A 21,040-nucleotide genomic window follows, 5' to 3' on the forward strand; every position below is an offset into this window, starting at 1 on the left:
CTTCTGTTGTTATTCTAATTAAAACATGCATAGCCATGTATAAGAGAAAATACAACATTTGTCTTTTGGGGTCTGGGGTATCTCACTCACAATAGTTGTTTCTAACTAATTTACCTGCAAATTTCATAATTGCATTCTTCTTAATATGTGAATAATATTTGATTGTATAAATGTACCACATTTTCATTATCCATTCTTCAGTATGGACATCTAGACTATTTCCAATCTCTGGCTATAATGAATCAACGCTTGTGAGTGAGTCCTTTAAATATTTTCTCAAAAGTGACACAGCTAGAACATGATGGAGAATGATATTTAACTGTTTCAGGAACTTCTGCACTGATTTCCATACATGCTATATCAGTTTGCACCTGCACCAGTAATGAGAAAATGTTCCTCTTTCCCTGAATCTTCAACAGTATGTGATGTTTGTTTTATTGCTCTTGGCCATTCTGACTGGAATAAGATGACATCTCAAAATAGTTTTGACTTGCATTTCCCTAATGACTAAGGGACTTAAAATTCTCTGAAGGATTTCTCACCATTTGAGTTTCATCTTTTGAGGATTCTCCTCTCAGTTATGTACCCCGTTTTAACTGGATTGTTTCCTTCATGTCCAGTGTTTTTAGTCTATGTATTTTAGATATTAATCCTCTTTCAGCTGTACAATTGCTGAAGATCTTTGTATTCCATAAGCTGACACTTTATTTAAATTATCATTTCCTTTGCTGCACAAAATGTTTTAGCTTCATGAGATTCCATTTACTAATTGTTGATCTTAGTGCCCATGATATCAGTATCCTGTACAGAAAGTCTTTTCCTCTGCCAATGAGTTCAAGCCTACTCCCCACTTTCTCTTCTGTCAGACTCGTAGCATCTGGTCTTAAATGGAGGTCCTTGATCCAACTGGAATTGAGTTTTGGGAGGGGTGATAAATAGGATTCTACTTTCATTCTTCTACATACAGCCATCCTGTTTGACCAGTATAATTTGTTGAAGATGCTGTCTTTACTCCAGGGTGTATTTTCAGTTTCTTTGTTAAAAATCAGGTATTTGTACATATGTAGAATTATGCCTGGGTCTTCAATTCTATTCTGTCATTCAGTGTGGCTGTTGTTATGCCAATACCATGATGTTTTTAATACTATAGCTCTTTAATACAACTTGAAATCTGAGTAATACCTCTATCAGTTCTATTATTCAGAATTGTTTTAGCACTCCAGAGATTTTTTTATTTCCATATGAAGTTGAAGATCTTTTTTTTTAAATTTCTGTGAAGAAATATGTTGGAATTTTTTAGACTTTAATCTTTTAAAATTAAATTTATTCATTTATTTTCATCCCAAATGCAGATTCTCCTCCTTCCTCTCCTCCCAGTTCCTCCCCCAACCCAACTCAATCCTCTCCTCCTCTTTTGTGTTCAGAAAGGGCAGGCCTCCCATGGGTATCAACAAAGCAATGGCATATCAAGTTGAGGTATGACTAAACTCCTCCCCTTGTATTAAGGCTCTACAAGACAACCCAGTATGAGGAATAGAGTCCCCAAAGCCAGCCAAAGCTTTAAGGACAGCCCCTGCTTCCACTACTGGAACTCACAGGACAGCCCCTGCTTCCACTACTAGAACTCACAGGTAGACCAAGCCACGGAACTGTCACATATATGCAGAGGGCCTAGGTTGATCCCATGCAGACTCCCCAGATGATGGTCCGCACTCTATGAGCTCCTATATACCCAGGTAAGTTATTTCTAGTGATGTCCTGGACCCACCCACTAGCTCATATTCTCCCTCCTTCCTCTCTTCAGCAGGATTCCCTGAATTCCACCCAATGCTTGGCTGATGGATACTGATCTGATTCCATCAGTTACTGGGTGAAGGTTCTCTGATGACAGTTGGCGTAGTAACTAATCCCCCACACTTCCATAGGCAGGACAAACTGTAGGTCAAAGGTTATATGGTTGAGCCAGCATCCCAATCCCTCCGCTGGAAGTTCTACCAGATAATGTGTTGGAATTTAGATGAAGATTGCATTAAATCTGTAGCTAACTTTTAGTGAGATAACCATTTCCACTATACTAATTCTACTTATTCATGAACATGGGGCACCTTTCCATTTTCTGATATCTTCTTCAATTTCTTTCTCCAGTATCTTAAAACTTTTATCATAAAAGTTTTTCACTTGTTCAATTAGAGTTACCACAAGATTTTTTGATTTTTTTTTTGAGGCCATTGTGAAAGGTTTTGTTTCCCTGATTTCTTTCCCAGTCTGTCATTTGTGTAGAGGTAGGCTACTAATTTTTGTGAGAAAATTTTTGGCTCTTGCTACTGTTTATCAGTTGTCAAAAAAATTCCCTGGTGGAGTTTTTAGGATCATTTCCACAGAGAATTACATCATCTGCAAATAAAGATACTTTGACTTCTTCCTTTACTACTTGTGACCCTTGATCTTCTTAAGTTGTCTTATTCTAGTGAAGGCTTAAAGTACTATATGGAATTGGTATTGAAAGAGTGGACAGCCTTGTCTTGTTTCTAATTTTAGTTGCAATGCTTCGAATTACTCTCCATTTAGGTTGATGTTAGCTGCAAGCTTACTGCCTTTATTATGTTGAGGGATGTCCCTTGTTTCTTAGTCTCTTTGGGACTTTTATTATGAAAGTATGTTAGATTTTGTCAAAGGTCCTTTCTGCATGTAGGGTTTTTTTTTTTCCAATCTGTATATGTGTTGGATTATGTTAATTGATTTACTTATATTAAATTATCCCAATATCTCTGGGATGAAGCCAATTTGATCATGGTGGATAATCTTTTTTGTGTTTTTGATCTCAATCTGCAGTACTTTTTTTGAGAAATTTTGCATTTAACGTTCACAATGTATATTGTTTTGTAATTTTCTTTTTGATGTGTCTTGTGGGTTTTTTTTGTTTGTTTGTTTTGTTTTTGTTTTTCAAGACAGAATTTCTCTTTGTAACAGCCCTGGCTGTCCTGGAACTTAACTTTGTAGACGTGGCTTTCCTCAAACACACAAAGATCCACCTGTATCTGCTTCCTGATTGCTGGGACTAAAGGTGTTCTCCATTCCTACCAGGCTATGTGTTTCTGATGTGGTAGTAGTAATTTTGCAAAAAAGATTTAGAAAATATCCTGTTAGTTTCTATTTTGCAGAATAATTTGAGGGTTATTGGTATTAGTTTTTCTATGAAGGTCTGGAATAATTCTGTACTGAATCTATATGGTCCTGGGCTTTTGGAGGAGTTGGGAAATTTAGGCAAGGGCCAGATTTTTAATTACAGATTCTATTTTACTAGGAGTTATGGGTAATTTAAATAGTTTATTTCATCTTAACTTTAATAGGTCATATCAAGAAATTCATCCTTTTCTTTGTGGTTTTACAGTTTGTTGAAATACAACTTTCTAAATATATAAGAATGATTCTCTGAATTTCTTCAGTGTCTATTATAATGTCTCCCTTTTCATCTCTAAGTTTTATAATTTTTATCTTCTTTCTCTGTATTTACTTAATTTTGCTAAGGGTTTATCAATCTGACCGATTTCCTTGAATCAATTCTTTATTTCATTTATTCTTTGTATTGGTTTGTTGTTTCTATTTTATTGATTTCAGTTTTATTAATTCTCCCTGTCTACTCTTTTGGAGTATTATTTCTTGTTGTTTTTATGGAACTCTCAGGTGTGTAACTAAGTTACTAATATGACATCTCCCCTTGTTTTTATGTGTAGGAACTTGGTGCTATGAACTTGTCTCTTAGCATGGTCTTTATTATACTCCATAGGTTTTGGGTATGTCCTCTGTTATTTTCATTCAATTATAAAAAAGGTTTTAATTTCCTTATGGATTTCTGTCTTGACCCAGTTTTAATTCAGTAGTAAGTTGTTTAGTTTCCATGTAATTGCATACTTTCTGCTGTTTCTGTTGCTGTTAATAGCCTGCTTTAATCCATGGTAATCAGATGTAGGGTGGTATTTCAGTTTTCTTATATATTTTGAGTTTTTCTTTGTGTCATAATATAGGGGGTTATATTTGGAGAAAATTCCATGAATGCTGGGAAGAAAGTATATTATTTTTGTGTTTAAGTGAAATGGACTGTAGATGTCTGTTAGGTCCATTTGGTGTTTATTAATTCTGGGATTTCCCTGTTTGTGTCCTGTCTATTGATGAGAGTGGGATATTGAAGTCACCCACTATCGTTGTGTGAGAATCGATGTGTGAAAGTGGATGTGTTTCTTTTGTGATCTTGGGTGCCCTTGTGTTTGGTGCATAAATGTCTAGAATTGTAATATACTCTTGGTGGATTTTTCCTTGGCTGTGTATGTAGCTCCCTTTCCTATCTCTACTGATAAGATTTATTTTTTAGTCTGTTTTGTAAGATATTTAAAAAGCTACACCTACATGCCTCTTGGTTCCATGTCCTTGGAATGCCTTAAGGTTATATCTTAAGATGAGAATGATGTGTTTCATGTCATTCAGTAAATATCTTAAGATATAGTAAAATTTTCTAATCCAGCCTGTTATTTTGTGTCTTTTTATTGGAGACTAGAGACAATCAATGCTGACAGTTTCCAATGAGCAGTGTTTAGTAACTCCTGTTATTTTGTTGTGTGGAGTTTTTTTTCTCCTCTTTGAATTAACTCTTTCGGTTTACTTATTCTTTGTGTCTTCTTCATGAAGACTGAAGTTTTCCTTCTAGTGCCTTCTGTACAGGTGGAATAGTGGACAGAAATTGCTTAAATTTGGTTTTAATCATGAAGCATATTTCTTTCTCTGTCAATTGTGCTTGTTAGTTTTGCTGGGTATAGTAGTCTAGCTGTCACCTGTACTCCCTGAGAGCTTGTCGAGGCACTTCTACCTTTCAGAATCTCCACTGACAAGTCAGATGATATTCTAATAGGTCTGCCTTTGTATGTTATTTGATCTTTTCTTTTGAAGCTTATCTTTTTGTGGTTCTATACACTTGGTGCTTTGATTACTGTGTGTTATGGGAGTTTCTTTTCTAATCATATCTCTTTGGTGTTTGTTATGCTTCTTGTAATTTTATGGGCATCCCTTTCTTTATATTGGGGATATTTTCTTGTGTGTTTTGTTAATTTTTGCCTTTACTTGGGTTTCTTTTCCTTTCTCTATACCCATTATTCCTGTGCTTGGAATTTTTGTGGTTTTCCAGATTGCCTAAATGTTCATGCCTGTTTTTTGTTTGTTTTTAAGATTTTAAGATTGTTTAAAAGACTGAAAACCTACTTTCCTACCTTATCATCAATATCTGAAATTCTCTTTTCCATCTTTAATCTGTTGGTGAGGATTAGCTCTAAGGAAGGTTCTTGTTTTTATCTGTTTTGATATCTTAAGTGTTTCATTTCAAATGTTATTTTAGTTTAAGTTTCCTTAAGTGATTCTGGTTTTTTGTTGTTGTTACATTCTACTTTCATGTCTTAAGTTATTTCCATTCAATTACAGTCTTCATTAAGGCATTTATTCATATTCACATTAATGTCCTTAAACATATTTATAATTGCTATTTTGAAGCCCTTGTCTTATTCCTTAGCTAATTTGCATTTATGTGAACCTATTATAATATGGTTTCTGTCTTCTGGAAGAGGCAAATTGTCATGGTTATTCATATTTGTGTTTTTGTGCTTGGCCCCAGGCATCTGGAGTTAGGACTCTTGAGTGTTTCTTGGTGTACATATATGGTCTCATGGTTTTGGGAGTGGGTGTTCCAGTCTTTGGTTTCTATTGCTTAATCTATGTCAGAATCAAGTGTGGTGGCACTGGAATCCTTGATTTTCAGAAGAACTAGGAGGACCATGGGACCATACCAAGAGGCTTAGTCCCTAGGGATGGACATTGGTTGTTGAGGTTGGTTATTGACTGCACCGGGAATCAGAGTAAGTCTTGAGAGATGGGCATGGAGAACAGAGAAGAAGATGTAGGTCTGAATCCCAGCCTAGTGTGGTATCTGTGGGTCAGCAGAATCAAAGAGGAATATAGATGGCCTTGAAGTAAAAGCTGAAAGAACTGGGGAGATCTTGGGTCTGCATCAAGAGAATGAATCTCTCAAATATATTTTATGCACCATTTGAGAAGTTTACCCAGTCCACAAGATATTATCAACATTTTTTACATTCTCATTTTGTTGTAAAATAAAAGGAAAATATTTTTTATTCTGAAAATCCTAAAAAGTGTGTTAGTTGTGATCTCTGACACACAGACCACAGCTAAGCAGAATTCTACTTTTCTTGGCCAGCACATGCTGTTCCTGTTTAGTTCAGACAAAAAAAAATCTATAGGACTATTTAACTCAAAATTAGAGTGGAACAATTACATTAAAACTTTACTAGTATAATAATGTAGTAATTTAGATACACCTTGAAATAATGACAATTTAATACATAATATACTTAATGACTATATTTAATACCTCTGCGTGAGGATTGAATACCCCTCTGTTACTGCACACAGAACATGGAGTAGCAGCATAGCCAGACTCAGCCCAAAGCAGCCGCCCTCATTGCATCTCAGAGCATCTACTCTCCTGTGGGTGGGTCCTCCCTAAATGCTGGGTGGTGTCTCTGTGCCTGGAAGGCAATAGATTCAGGCATCTACTTTGAATCCTGACAACAGTTTCTTTTTATCATCTTCAAACTTCTTGCCTCTTACCAGGACGAATTTGGTGAAGCAAATTGAATTTAACTTCCGCTCACAAGCCATCACCTCTTCAAGAGCCACTATATCAAAAGAACAAGAGAAGTTTGGAAAAGTGCCATTCGATTATGCCAGTTTTGATGCTCAAGTTTTTGGTAAACGTCCTTTCCTACAAACAAGTCAAGGACAAAAGACACCACCATTTCCTGAATGTAAGCATCGAATTTGAATCCTAACAGTTATTACCCTAAAATGCATCTTGTTTAGAGGGGGTTATATATTCAGATACATCACATGTTCTCTAGAGATGACAGAAAAGAATAGTGAGATAATTAAGTTAATCATTATTCCTAATTTTATATCCAAGTCACATTGAATATTGTAAGTTATTAGTTATTTCACAGATAGTGCCATTATTGAATCTAAATATAACAGTGTTAAAAGAAATAATTAGGATTGTGATTAATATATTGAAAGCTATGACAGCTGTTATACTATATTATTTTAATTCATGTTGTGATCATGGCAATCTAATAAGATGAAATATGTAATACTATTTAAAACACTGAAATCATCAAAAGCCTTCAGACTGAAGGTAGTAAGAGCTAAAAAATCCAAGAAACTTAATTAAGGAATCTGAAATTTACTAGGATAAAAACATATGACTGTCAAAACATTGTCTAATAAATTTAAGGATTAGTTAATATTGGAACCCTTAAAATAGGTTAAATAGTATTCTCACTAATTCTGACACATCAATGGAGAAGACTGAACTGAATGGCTATGCAATGTATAAGACTTGGTGGTCTTTTTTTTAATACATTTCTCTTAAGTATGCTAATGAAAAGATAGAGAAGCAGGTATTAGGAACAAATGCCAAAAATTATGGGTAATACTCCTTCAATAAGATATACACACCCACTGGAGTTCTCTGTGGGCCATCCATTTAAAATCTATGAGTCTCTCAGACACTACACCCGAATGGGGTGAACATCTTGTGAGTTCAGTGTTTGCTTCATCATATCATGTTGACTGACACTAGTAGGAACCTAGAAGGCTACCTAAAACCTGGCAACGGTGATCCCATGGATAGAGTAATGCTTAGATACACAAAGTCTGGGTTTCCACCCCGTCTCCCTCCAGATGGCCAGCAAACTTGAAAGCAGTTTATCTATCATTGATGAGTACATAACTACAAAAAAAAATCTACCTACTGTTAATAAAAAGTGGTCCCAGCACCCAGAAAACCGGAGTAGCCATTGAGAACTTGTTAGGTTCAGAAAAAAAAATATGCACACACATAATGATTTTATCTAGCAACCCAATTTTGTTTAAATATTTTATTATATGTGTACAATGTAAACATGTGCATATGTACTTAATTTACATGAAGGTGGATGAAAAGACTCACGTTGTTTGGGTAGTAGTTATAAAAACCATAATAGAGTTAGTAACATTTTCATACTCTTGTAGTTATAGGAATAATATTCAGTAATATCTTTTATTTTAAAAATAAGCAAATCTTTAAAATAAGCAGTATTTAAGCCAAAATTGAAAGCTAAGTGCTTTTATGTCTTTATGTCTCTGCTGTTTCTCCCATGACCTTGAGTGGTGCTCACAAACAGCCCACAGTGAAGAGAAATCTGTATCATTATGCCCCTCAAAAAAGCTATGGTACCCACAACAAAACACAGAAAGTCAGCCTTGGTAACTAAGTAGCCTTTCTCTTCATCTTGAGAATAGGCCCTCTGTCCTCTGTTCAGCTTGCTGAGGCCTCTATCCCAGTTAAGTACAGAACAAACATTCATCCCACGTAATAAAAATACATCCTGTGTCTAAGCAGAAACATCAGTGAGAGCAGCCCCTGAGAGCTACCTGGCCTCACCCTGAGTCGTCATCCCCAGCCTGTTCAGTAAGCGTACATGCCTGTCCTGAGCTGCTTGCAGTGTATTTGCTCATTTTTTTGTCTACAATTTTGCATACATGTTGTAAATACACCTGTCCTGTAACATTGGTGACGGCGTTTCTGTCACCTATAAAGTAAATACAAGAACTCTTAAGAGGCGGGCATCTTTAAAGAATCACATCATCTGCTCTGTGCACCTTGGCAAAACCTGCCTGGGTAACCTTCATTTAAAGTACCAACGGATAATGGTTCTGCTTTATGTTGTTTTAATGAAAATGTTTTGTATTTAAAAAAAAAATCTTTGATGACTGAAGCCGAGTATATGCAATTGCTAATCAAATCTCTCTTCAACAGCAAAGCATTTTTCAAATCCAGTGAAATTTCCTAATGGGCTGCCTAGTGCTGGCGCCCACACACAGAGCACAGTCCGTGCCAGCTCTTATGGCCATGGTCAGTGCAGTGAAGACACCCACATAGCAGCAGCTGCTGCCATCCTAAACCTTTCCACCCGCTGCAGGGAAGCCACGGACATCCTCTCCAACAAACCACAGAGCCTGCGTGCCAAGGTAAGCCAGGCCAAGAGCATGGAAGGTGGGCCAGTGAGTGCGACTTGAGAATCAACTGCCTTTCATGTTCCTCCATGCATCCTCTCACTTCCCCCTCTCCCTACCCAAACAGGGATGAGTTCTCAATAGGTTCAAGGGAGGAATGTGTGCTTATCTGGAAAGCAGTGTCTTAGGAGGGTAGTTGAGGATAATCTCATCACTTTTTCTGTTAGGAGGCATTTGGTGAACAAGGAAAGAGAGTTCCTGTTAAAATGTATCTCTGCTGTGGAAGCTGTTCACCATCTACAGATCAGAGCCATGTAGGAACAGTGGCTGGTAGAAGACTGTTGAAAGTGACCGTGAGGTTATGTTGTACGTGTCCACCACTGCATACCATGAGGACATCTAGGTTGTAGTGTTCCCATGAGACCCACAGTACAGTGACTCAGCAGACAGAGGAGACTAGAGGCTCTAAAGTTGAATCCAAATCAAATTCTAGGACCTTTGTGAACACAGTACATTTCCTAAGAGATTAATGATATTTTCCACAGACTGTCTTTCCTAACTGTGGGAAATACACATTCCCATTTAGGTGACTTAATGAATGAATGTACAAAGGCCTTGCATGTTGTGGATCACAGGAGAGGCTGGAAGGGCTCAGTGTTTCTCCTGTACACAGACAGCCTCACTTAAAGAACTTATTACCTACCTAGATGACTAGATGCCAGCCAGCACAGAGCATCCAGACATTCTCTGTCACGGATTTTACCCTTGCTTAAAATAAAAGATGTCCTGAGTGACTCCAAGACCCTGTGCATTGCAAGCTGAGACATTTCCCTTTAAGGGCAGGCCCATCCTTGTGTGGTCAGCTGCTCGCCTGTGCTGTGCCAGGCCTTCAGGAGAGCAGGTAGCACAGTGCCACCAAGCATTTGACAGAAGAATCAAAATTAGCTTCTGGAAGAAGCCAAGCCAAGTAAGCCCCAGGAAGAGGTGGTTGCCAAAACCCACTCAAAAACAATCTTTAAACAAATGAGGTTCTTAAACAAAGAAAAAATATATACTCTAAATATACAGAAAAAATACCCAACTCTCTGAATTCATTATGCCAGTCAAAATTACTGACACAGGAGAGGAATTTAAGGGATTTTAAAATACAGCTTTACTTTCAAACTGGCATTTCAAGATCTGATTTATTTTTCCTTTTTAAGAATATTGTAGAGAAATACTCCAGTGTCTTCCTTCCTAGTGCTTCCTTCCTGATTTCATCGATACCTTATAGAAAATGGGGACTGCTATCATGATTATTGGAGGAGAAGCATCTGGGTGACACTGCCAGGACAAACGCTGCCCGTTTCCACATGCACATGTTTCCCTGCTCCCGGAGTGCTCCTTTCACCTAAAGTCTTGATGTCAAACAAATAACAGGCATTTTCTCATCAGTCTTCTCTCTTTTAAAAAACATTTCTGGTTAGAAAAAACGCCTGTTTAAATGCCACATTTCAAAAAGCCAAATAATCCTTTTATAATGTCTGTTTGTCCGATCCTTGTGTCAGCAAGGCTCTATGCAGCAGACCTGCCATTTCCAAGGTAATGTCCTCTCCAACACAGCACTTTCCACTCTTCACTGATGCCAGGACAGTGGAAAGAGAAAGAGCTTAGATCAGCTTCGGAAAGGAGCAACTTATGCCAGAGATCTTAAAGAATTGTTTGTATCAGAAGTACCTCCCTCACAGAGTGGTTAGATAGGATAAGATAAATATGGCTCCCCAAGCATCACTGTAAACACTGCTGCTGAGCCACATAGCTGGCTACTCACATTCCCACACAACTGTACCAATTGTAGGACTCTGTCTTCATTAGTGTTCTGAATATAGAACTGTTTCTCACAAATTTGCTGAAACAACTCTTTTAGAAACAAAACAGGCTAATTAACTCTTCAGACCTTCACCTAAGCAAAGCGTGCTGTGTGTGTGGCTTTGCTGTTACCAACAAAGATGGGATTAGATACCATCTTTCCCTTAGCATTGCATTCCAGTATAATTCTTCCTCTAGTAGATTTGAATTTTTCTCTCCATCATAGGTTGTTATTGCCTTTATTTCTGAACATTCACACCCATACTATCTCCTATGCTTCATATTTAGAAACAAATGCAAAAAAAACAATTTTCTTATATTATAGTTGTATCAGTATATGAGTCACATTGGCAAGTGGGATCTAAGAACTGGTTTTGCCTCTACCACTGGTTAGACTAGTGGTTCTCAACCTAGGAGTCACAAAAGCTTTGGAGACAGAAATCCGTTTCACAGATTTTACCTAAGACCATCACAAAACACCAATATTTACATTGCAGTTCATAGCAGTAACAAAATTGCAATTATAAAGTAGCAATGAAATTAATTTTATGGTTGGGGGGATCACCACAACATGAGACTGTATTAGAGGGTCACAGCATTAGGGAGGTTGGGAACCACTGCTTTAGACTGAGCTTCAGACCCTGGATTCAGGGAGCTTACAAGCAGAAGGAAAGGAATGCCCACCCTTGGACATCTGAGGTAGAGGCAGGTGTGTGGAGGCTGGGCACGCACAGGTGGCTTCACAGTGCCTTCCATCTGAACCGGAGATGGCTGGTTTCTTCCTTTCCTCTTGTTCTCATCCAGAAACATTTGTGGTGACCATCTCTTTGACTGTTTACAGCACCAATCAGAGAATTCATTAAAGAACACATTCACTGTGGCTGAAATACCACCTCAAGCACGTACAGATTTTTCTGCAAGGACACAACTGACTCTCCACTAAGTAGGGTTCAGAATTAGTGATCTGCAAAACACTCAGAATGTTTTCAGAGGGCAAGGAAACTCTGTGTCCCTACATAAATACAAACACAAGGACAAGGCTAAGGTTTCTGTTGCTGTGAAGAGACACCATGACCACAGCAACACTTATAAAGGAAAACATTTAATTGGAGTTGGCTTCCAGTTCAGTGGTTTAGTCCATTGTCATCATGGTCAGGAGCATGGCGGTATGCAGGCAGAAATGGTGCTAGAGAAGTAGCTGAGAGTTCTACACCTGGATCCTCAGGCAGCAGGAAGAGTAAGACACTAGGCATGCTTGAGCTTCTGAAACCTTAAAGCCCAGCCCTCAGTGACACAGTTCCTCCAACAAGGCCACACCTCCTTATAGTGCCACTCCCTGTGAATCTACGGGAATCATTTTTATTCAGACTGCCATAGATGATATAGATAATTTACCCTGCTATTCACACTGCTGTCCATTTGATCAGCCTGTGTTCCCTACATAACAGGTATACACCATATCTGTGCAAAGAACATCATGCCATATCTAACATGACTGGTCTCTTTCCAGACCACAGCCCACTGTATTTTAGATATTAGGAGGAACTATTTGTGTTAAAAACCATCTTAGATCTAAATAACATATTCATACTACTGGGTCTCTTTCATATGGCTTAAGAAGTTAAGAAAGGAGAGAATAATTTGTTCATTTAGTTCTTAGTGGACATCATAAAGGTTAAAGGTTAAAGTGAACATCATAAAGGTTTTGTCTGAAATATTAGTTTTCTTTTTATTCCATTACTTTTATTGATTCTAAAATATGAAGAATTTCCTCCATTTTTATTTGACATTAATATAAATGTTGAAACATAAATTGGTTAGTGTCATATACTTTAAGGTGCTTTTTCCCAACCACTGTGACTCTAGATAGGAGTAGAGCCATGAATGTAGATAGACAGAGAACGAGCACCCTGCATTTGCTAGTCACTTTGTGTCAATGTCCCTGAGAGTTGTGCCAGCCTGTAGTGGATATACCCCCACTTTCCCTCCTCCCATTCTAATACACAGAGGTAGAACATGCTTCCAGTCTATCTTTATCCTCCTCGATGCTGTTTGCCAAGCATTCTGTTATTTGTTTTGGTGTTTCCCCCACCTGTTTAGACAAAATGACATATGCACAGTTCCTTAAAAGAAAACAAAAATTTGACACTTACTTGAAGTGTTTAAAGTTCAAAGTCTGTTTTTGCTTGAGCAAGGCCTAGAAACAGCATGCCATTAGTGCTGGCTGCTCACAGGAAAGCCCCAATGGCCTCAGGGTGGTTAGAACCCAATGCGTATTTTAACATCAGAACACATTGTACCGTACAGTACATTGTGAGTGAAAGATGATGAGGGTCTTGAAGCAGGGATCACAAAGAATTGAGTGCGTAAGCATATTGTAGATAGGGACTGAACACCTAGCTCCTTGTTGGGCATGGTGATGCAGCCTGTAACCTCAGCACCAGAGAAGCTGAGACAAGGTATTATGAGTGTGAGGCCATCCTGTGCTATGTAGCAAGATCCTTTCTCAAGGCAAGTAAATAAATGAAATGTTGACTCTTTAGCCCTGTGAACAGTAGCTGAGGGCTATGTCTCTTTGGAGATTCTGATTTATAGAATACCTACTATGTGCTATGTACTGTCCATAAACTCTCTGACCGTGTGAATCCCTTTAAGTCCCCCTAAAGACTATAACATGCATAATAATTTTCCATTTTTCAGTGGAAGAAACAGTGGTACAGAAATATTGAGTGATTGTTTTGTGAGCTGCATGACTATAATTGCTGGAAATGAAATTTGAATTCACACATAGCCTTAGTTATTTTCTAAAATGCCTTATGGCTCATACACTGTAAAACCAAGAGCTTGGTGGAGCATGATTTCAAATTCAAAATGTCTGCTTTGCTTGAAAAGATCTGGAAGTTTAGGCAAGTATCTCTAAACTGCATTTTAATGCCACACCTTGGGTTAGTCACTCCCTCTCTGTACTCATAACTCTGTTATAAACATAGTTCACATGTTTATCATCTTCCCAGTGGTAGCAATTAGTAACTGCTGGATAAGAAGAGAGAGTGCTTGCTTTCTGCCTTCCGTGGTATAAGACGTTCTATCACGACCTTTGGTCCTCTTATTGCTGTCTCACTGGTCAGGTAACGTTCCAGTTAACAGAGGTGCTGTGGTTACACAATCATGTCCCTGCTGCTGACCATCTAGGTCACTACTTAGCTTCTGGGAGAGATTATTATAATAAACTTTCAGTTTCACTGTCCCTGATAATGAACTTGGTATCTTCCACTAGAAGTCATTACCCATAAAGCATGCCCATGAAAGCCAGAGCAATCTGTTTTTCAGGTTCTCTTTTTCTTCACACTGTAGTGTTGTGATCATACTGGGCATGATCTCAGGAATCCAGTGAATTCACCCATAGCAGTAAGGTCGGCAACTCAAAGGCAGCATCAATAGATGGCTTGTATTGTCCCTCCTAAGCTGAAAGGTTCCCAGCCCCGGGAAACTTAAAGTATAAGGACCTAAAATAAAGATCCCAAATAGCACTTGAGAAATCTAAGTGTTGGAAGGTGTGAGAAGGAAGCACTACCTGAGCTGCAGCTCTGGCCCTGCCTCTCCACCAGCCTCTCAGATTTCTGTGCTGACATTTGGAGTTCAGAGCACAGAAAGATGATGCCTGGTGGTATGACTGAAAAAAAAAAAAACCCATGCTGGGAATGTGTGATCCTCAGCGTTGGTAGAAAGGGCCTTTCCTGCTGCAGTGTAATTGTTGGATGCATTTGGGCACTTACTTAAAGCCCATCTGTACTCCTATCCCCAGCACACGACATCCCCTTTCCCCAAGTCAGGTGCCCTGAGCAGCAAGCTGAGACATCTCTTTCAAACATTAGGAGTAAGATTTTTCAACTCTAATTATTCAATACAAATAATTATAATGGGTCCTAGAATCTCTAAATTTTAAACAATATTTGAAATAATTCTCTAAAAACATATATATATATATATATATATATATATATATATATATATATATGAGAGACTATTCTTGGAATAGTTGGTATTTTTCAAAGCTTAAATCTGCACTATTTATGGGTTTTGCACTATAAAACTCTGCAGCCCAGTCACATGGCTTCTTTTTCCTAAGCCATCTGTCACAGAGGTCTGGAATTTTATGTGAATGTTGGTTGTGCAGCTTTAACCCAAGTTTTTTTTTTAATTTTTTTTATGAAAAATGTCAGCAACTACAATATTTAGCATTTTACTTTACGTTGGCCATTAAACTTGATTACTATTGCTCTGTTTCATTGCTACAGTTACACATCAGCTACAAAGCAAAAAATTGCTTTGATGCCTGACTGGCAGAATGTATTGTGAGCTCATGTCAGAAGGGGGGCTGGGTGGCACTGATATGGTTAATATCTTAGATTTTTTTGTAACAGAGGTTTATTAATGCTGGTATAAAAATGTATTTGATATTATACAGATGGCATAAGATGCTGTGGTTACTATGTTATTATCCTGGATAAGCTGTAATGTCAAATTCAGGGCTTAAAACTATCACAGGAGATTAAACTATTTACTAAAAAGGGACAGAAAGATATGGCCAAAGCATCTTAGCCTGCTGTATTAGAAGTGTATTTACCTCCTGCAAATGCTTATGAGGTGAGAGACTAGATAGGAACTTTTCGGGTAAAACAAACAAAAAGAAGGACTTTTTATCTCTCCATCAAGCACAAGCAGCAATTCTGACCTGTGTGGCTGCTGAAAAGAGGGACATGGGAAGGATGTTAAAACATAGGGTTTGGGCAGTATCTGGTGACTGCAGGAGCTAAGGATCTTGCTAAGATAATCAAAAAGATGTCTCATTTGCCAACTAAAAAGGAAAAGTCAAGAGCTTGTCAAGAAGTTAACCATAAATTGATGGGTGATGGAGAAATAACAGCAAGGTTATTTGATTCATTTGGAGAGTTGACAGGCGTTTTCCCAGCTTTGTGGAGCTCTGGTAATGTTAACAAAAGCACCCACAGTGCAAATCTTGAAGAAGCAGACCACAGGAGTAGTCCCTGTGGCTACTGCCCAGAGAGGCTACTCCTCAGAAACAATGAGAGTTTGGTCCAAGGATCCCAAAGCGGGTGAGGCTGGATCCCAAAGGGGTGGGGCTGGATCCCAAAGGGGTGGGGCTGGATCCCAAAGGGGTGAGGCTGGATCCCAAAGGGGGTGAGGCTGGATCCCAAAGGGGTGGGGTTTAAAAGCCTCTTTACTATTAACTGTCACATAAAGCAATGGGAAACAAATACCTTCATGCTAAATTTTCATTATAGAACTGAAGCTCTGAGTCCCCAGAGTGAAGTCACTTTGCACAGAGCCCTTCTCCCTTCTCACTCACCACAATTTAACAAAGCCTGTTGTTTTAGTTAGGGTTTCTGTTGCTGCAATGAGAAACACCATGACCAAAAAGCAAGTTGGGGAGGAAAGGGTTTATTTGGCTTACACTTCCACATTGCTATTTATTACTGAAGGAAGTCGGGACAGGAACTCAAACAGGGCAGGACCTTAGAGGCAGGAGCTGATGCAGAGGCCATGGAGGGGTGCTGCTTACTGGCTTGCTTCACATGGCTTGCTCAGCCTGATTTCTTATAGAACCCAGGACCAACAGCCCAGTGATGGCACCTCCCACCATGGGCTGGGCCCTCCCCTATTGGTCACTAATTGAGAAAATGTCTTCCAGCTGGATCTCATGGAGGTGTTTCCTCATGGAGGCTCCTTCATCTCTGATGACTCTAGCTATGTCCAGTTCAGATGGTCTAAGGTGCATGTTGCTTTCCTACTCCTACAATAATCTGGAAAATTCTCTCCTAGATAATTTTGTTTGAATATTTATAATGTTAAATTAATATTATGATTCAAGGAGTTGGTCACTTTTGCTAAATACAAACATAAATGTTAAAATGGTGAGACTTTTGAACCTTTAAAACTATGCAACTGTGTAAAACTGTTGTAGCCAATACCTCTCATTTATATTAAGCTTACTTTGTTTAAACCCAGAAATATGAAGCACATTAATGGGCTGTTCTTTAAAGTCTGCCTAAGAATTGAATGTTACCCAATGCAAATCAGAAAGCTGGATTTACAAGCAGATATACTTTCATAAAAGCTTACATTTTAAATTATCCCTTAAAAGCCCCACATGGCTAGGCTCTAACTGCAAACTGCTGAGATGTTTTCTGTTTCTGTTCTCTATCAGGGAGCTGAGATAGAAGTGGATGAAAATGGCACATTGGACTTAAGCATGAAAAAAAATCGAATCCTGGACAAGTCTATACCCCCAACTTCCTCTCACACTACAGTTACAACCCCGTCTTCTTCCCCATTCAAAGCAAGCAGCCTTCTGGTCAATGCTGCCTTCTACCAGGCTCTGTGTGACCAAGAAGGCTGGGATGTGCCCATCAACTATAGCAAAACCCATGGAAAGACAGAGGAGGAGAAAGAGGTATTGTGTCAATGTGCCTGTCAACTGGATTTCCTAAGTTTTCTTTCACACTCCTTCTTATTTTAGATTTTCCATTTGATTTTTACCTATATGAATGATTTTCCTGCACTTACTTATGCATTCCACATGCATGCCTGGAGCCTATGAAGGTCACAGGTGGGGATCATGTCCTATCGAACAGGAGTTATAGATGATTGTGAGCCACCATGTGGGCCTGTGAACTGAACCTGGATCCTCTTCAAGCGCAGCAAGAACCCTCTCCTCAGCCATTGTGCCTTGTTTTAGATAGTGATAAAGTAATGCTTTTAAATTTCAGATGAAATTTATTAATGAACTCACCTTTTCAGGACATTTGACTAAATTAGCATCATTATAGTGAGTTTTAGTCACACGATAGTGGCAGATGTTCTCACAGCAGCCTGTAAGGGGCAATGCATTACTCAACACCAAAAGGCCAACTCAGTAACACACTTTGAAATGAAATCCAGCCAGGGACAACAAGAATCTTGAAATCATGTCCAAGCCTCGTGTTTGGTCTCTTGGACATCCCAAGACATGGGACATGTCTGTGGAGAGTTTTGTGAGTAACTGGACATCTAGGTGGAATTAGTCTCTAAGTCCAGAAGACATACTTGTGCATTTGGTTATCTTTAAAAAGGGCCAGAGTTTTTGACAGGGTAGGAAGCATTTGACCCTCCTTGGTTTCTGGAGAGCACCATTGACTGAGCACTGTAGCCTGAGCAGATGGTTAGGTCCCACATAATTACAAAGTTAGCCCTGATGACGAATGTGGGTGTTCCCATTGTGATAGTAATCAGAAATGTCATTGAGGGGATTTCCAGGTGGTGTGTGCAAAGGCCTGACATATCTGTGTTCTGTGGAAATATGCTGTACCCTATTGGGATTTTTCAGATCTTTACATAGACTTCATCAGCTATTTGTATTTCAGAGATGGGGGAAGCAATTTGGTTTACCTTTACTATCTTGGGAGTGAGTCAGCATCTGTAGTAAGTGACCACAAGTTTGAAGGTTTTCCCTTCCTTTCTCCCTTCCCTCTCCTTCTACATATTTCCTTTGGCATCGCAAAGGATAAGCAGTGAGAGAGGTCCAGGAGACACATGAGGAGAAAAGGCCTCATCTCCACCATGGTGCTCCCTGGTCTCAGGCCTGCTCATAGTAGCATGGGGCACACACCTGTAATTCTGTAATTCTAGCACTCGGTAAACTGAGGCAAGAGAAGTGTGAGTTACAGGTCAGTGTAGTCTATATATTTAGACCCTTTCTTAATAGGCAAATGAAAGTAACACAAGCAGGTACCCACTGTGGTGATCAAAGACATCAGTCTGGAGGAAACGCTGACCCTAGGACTCCTTGTATCATCCACATCAATCCACACCACCTCCTGGAGGATCAATGCACAGGTGCAGCAGTAGCCTTCAGTTAGACTAATGCTACTGTACCCTATTGGAATTCTCAGATCTTTACATAGACTTCATCAGTTAAATATCCCTAACTCAAAAACCTGATATTCTCCAAGTACTTTCCATGTCATAGGCAGTTTATTTGTCTGCAGTAATGACTACAAGCTTCTCCCACTGCCATCTTGAATGCATATGGAAGAACCAAAGTGACACCACACTCCACCTACTAGTGGAGCTGAGGAGGCAGCAGGCAGGGTACAGGGAGATGAAATGGGCTAAATAGAAGTCATTCTGTTTCTAGCTTTTTTTTTTTTTTTTTTGGTTTTTTAAGACAGGGTTTCTATGTGTAGCTTTGGAGCCTATCCTGACACTCCCTCTGGAGACCAAGCTGGCCTACAGAGTAGCTTTAAATACATCTCATTCTTGTATGAAATATGAATCCCAGAATGTTCTGATAGTTCAATGCCATGTCATGGCTGTATTGACATGACATGACATGGCATGACTGTATTGACTAAACCTTGGTTAATTTATAATACCAGAATCCTTCCTGGAATCTTGATGCTCAGTTTCAGCCAGGAGGATGTGAGCCTGTGCAGAAATGCAGCATGAGCCCTTGGGTATGACCCAGGGTAGCTTGGCTATCTCTACACTATTGTGTCTTCCACCACTTCTCCCACTGCCTTCTTGTCCATCCTTCTTAGAGCCCAGAGTGTCAGAAAATGAGACTCCTAACACGATTTTATCTTTATCTCCAATATTTTTTTTATAAAATTAGAAAAACCAAACATTCAGGTTCATCTTGGTAGTTGTATAGATTCAAATGTTTTATCTTTTTGCCTGCTTCAAAATATATTTGTGACAGTGTTTCATTTCTCTGTACACACACACACAACACACACACACAACACACACACCACACACACACACACACACACACACACACACACACACACACACACACACACACACACACACACACACACACACACACACACACACACACACACACACACACACACACACACAACACACACACACACACACACCACACACACACACACGCACACACGCACACACACGCACGCACGCACGCACACACGCACGACGCACACACCACACACACACACCACACACACGCACACAACACACACACACACACACACACACACACACACACACACACACACACACACACACACACACACACACACACACACACACACACACACACACACACACAACACACACCACACACACACACACACACACACACACCACACACACACACCACACAACAACACACACACACACACCACACACACATACATACATACATACACACATACATACATACATACATACAGCAGTAGATATAACAAGTCATCAGCTCTGAGTTTCATTCCCAATTTTCGCACTTTGTCTATAGAGAAAAGAGTTCTGTTCCTTTGAGCTTCTTCAATTATCTATTTGAACCTGAATTCCTACCTCATGGGACTGTTGTGATGTCAGGTATAAAATAACACTAAGAATTACATCAGCTTAAACAAGGTTTTGCTCTAATAATAAACAAGAGCAAAATCTCAGGAACCCCAATAAGAAAGGCCAACTGCCTTTTCCAACCAAGACTTAGCTGTAATCACAAACAGACCTAGAATGGCATAGCAGACACATTACTTCTTCTCAAATGCAAAAATGAAAGAAATATCCTTAACCACTTGCAATTAAAGCACATCACTTCTTCTTACAATTGTGACCAAAACTACTTTCTAGTCCCCTTTCCAATACAGAGAGGCCAGGACAATCCTGCCATAACATTAATGACTTTGTCGGGGAGGGAGGTTAACAACAAAGTAAAATAGAATTCATTGAAAACGTACAGGAAACTTCTGGAAATTAAGGCAGACACATTTGAAGACAAAATCACCCTCCTCTTGTGTAATTTAACTTCCTTTATGGTCTCTAAATTAAAGACAGTGGGTATTCCTTAGAAATGCAAGAAATTCCTAAGATGAAACTTGTCACTTCATTTGTTTGGTCCAGGTCCTGGTTTTCATACAAAAGTACAGAACGGCTTTTATAAAACATGATAGAAGCAAAATTAGCAATTTTTTTCTTTCTGTGTTCTTAAGGAGTGAAACCCATGACAGGTGTGAGTTGTAAGAACCACTAATGGATAAACCAA

General features: G+C 39.0%; 1 protein-coding gene across 4 annotated transcripts in view; it reads left to right on the forward strand.

The window, feature by feature from the left end:
• The window catches only part of St18 (ST18 C2H2C-type zinc finger transcription factor), a 66,111-nt gene that overhangs the window by 18,313 nt on the left and 26,758 nt on the right, over positions 1–21,040 (forward strand). For 2 of the 4 annotated variants that reach the window (XM_035439022.1, XM_035439023.1), the window contains 3 exons: positions 6,673–6,866; positions 8,915–9,126; positions 17,189–17,434. In XM_035439022.1, the coding sequence (XP_035294913.1) occupies positions 6,673–6,866; positions 8,915–9,126; positions 17,189–17,434 (652 nt within the window). The remainder of the gene's footprint in view (positions 1–6,672; positions 6,867–8,914; positions 9,127–17,188; positions 17,435–21,040) is intronic. The other 2 variants (XM_035439024.1, XM_035439025.1) reach the window with 1 other exon arrangement.

This window comes from Cricetulus griseus, chromosome 2 (genome assembly GCF_003668045.3).
Source record: "Cricetulus griseus strain 17A/GY chromosome 2, alternate assembly CriGri-PICRH-1.0, whole genome shotgun sequence".
Lineage (NCBI taxonomy): Eukaryota > Metazoa > Chordata > Mammalia > Rodentia > Cricetidae > Cricetulus > Cricetulus griseus.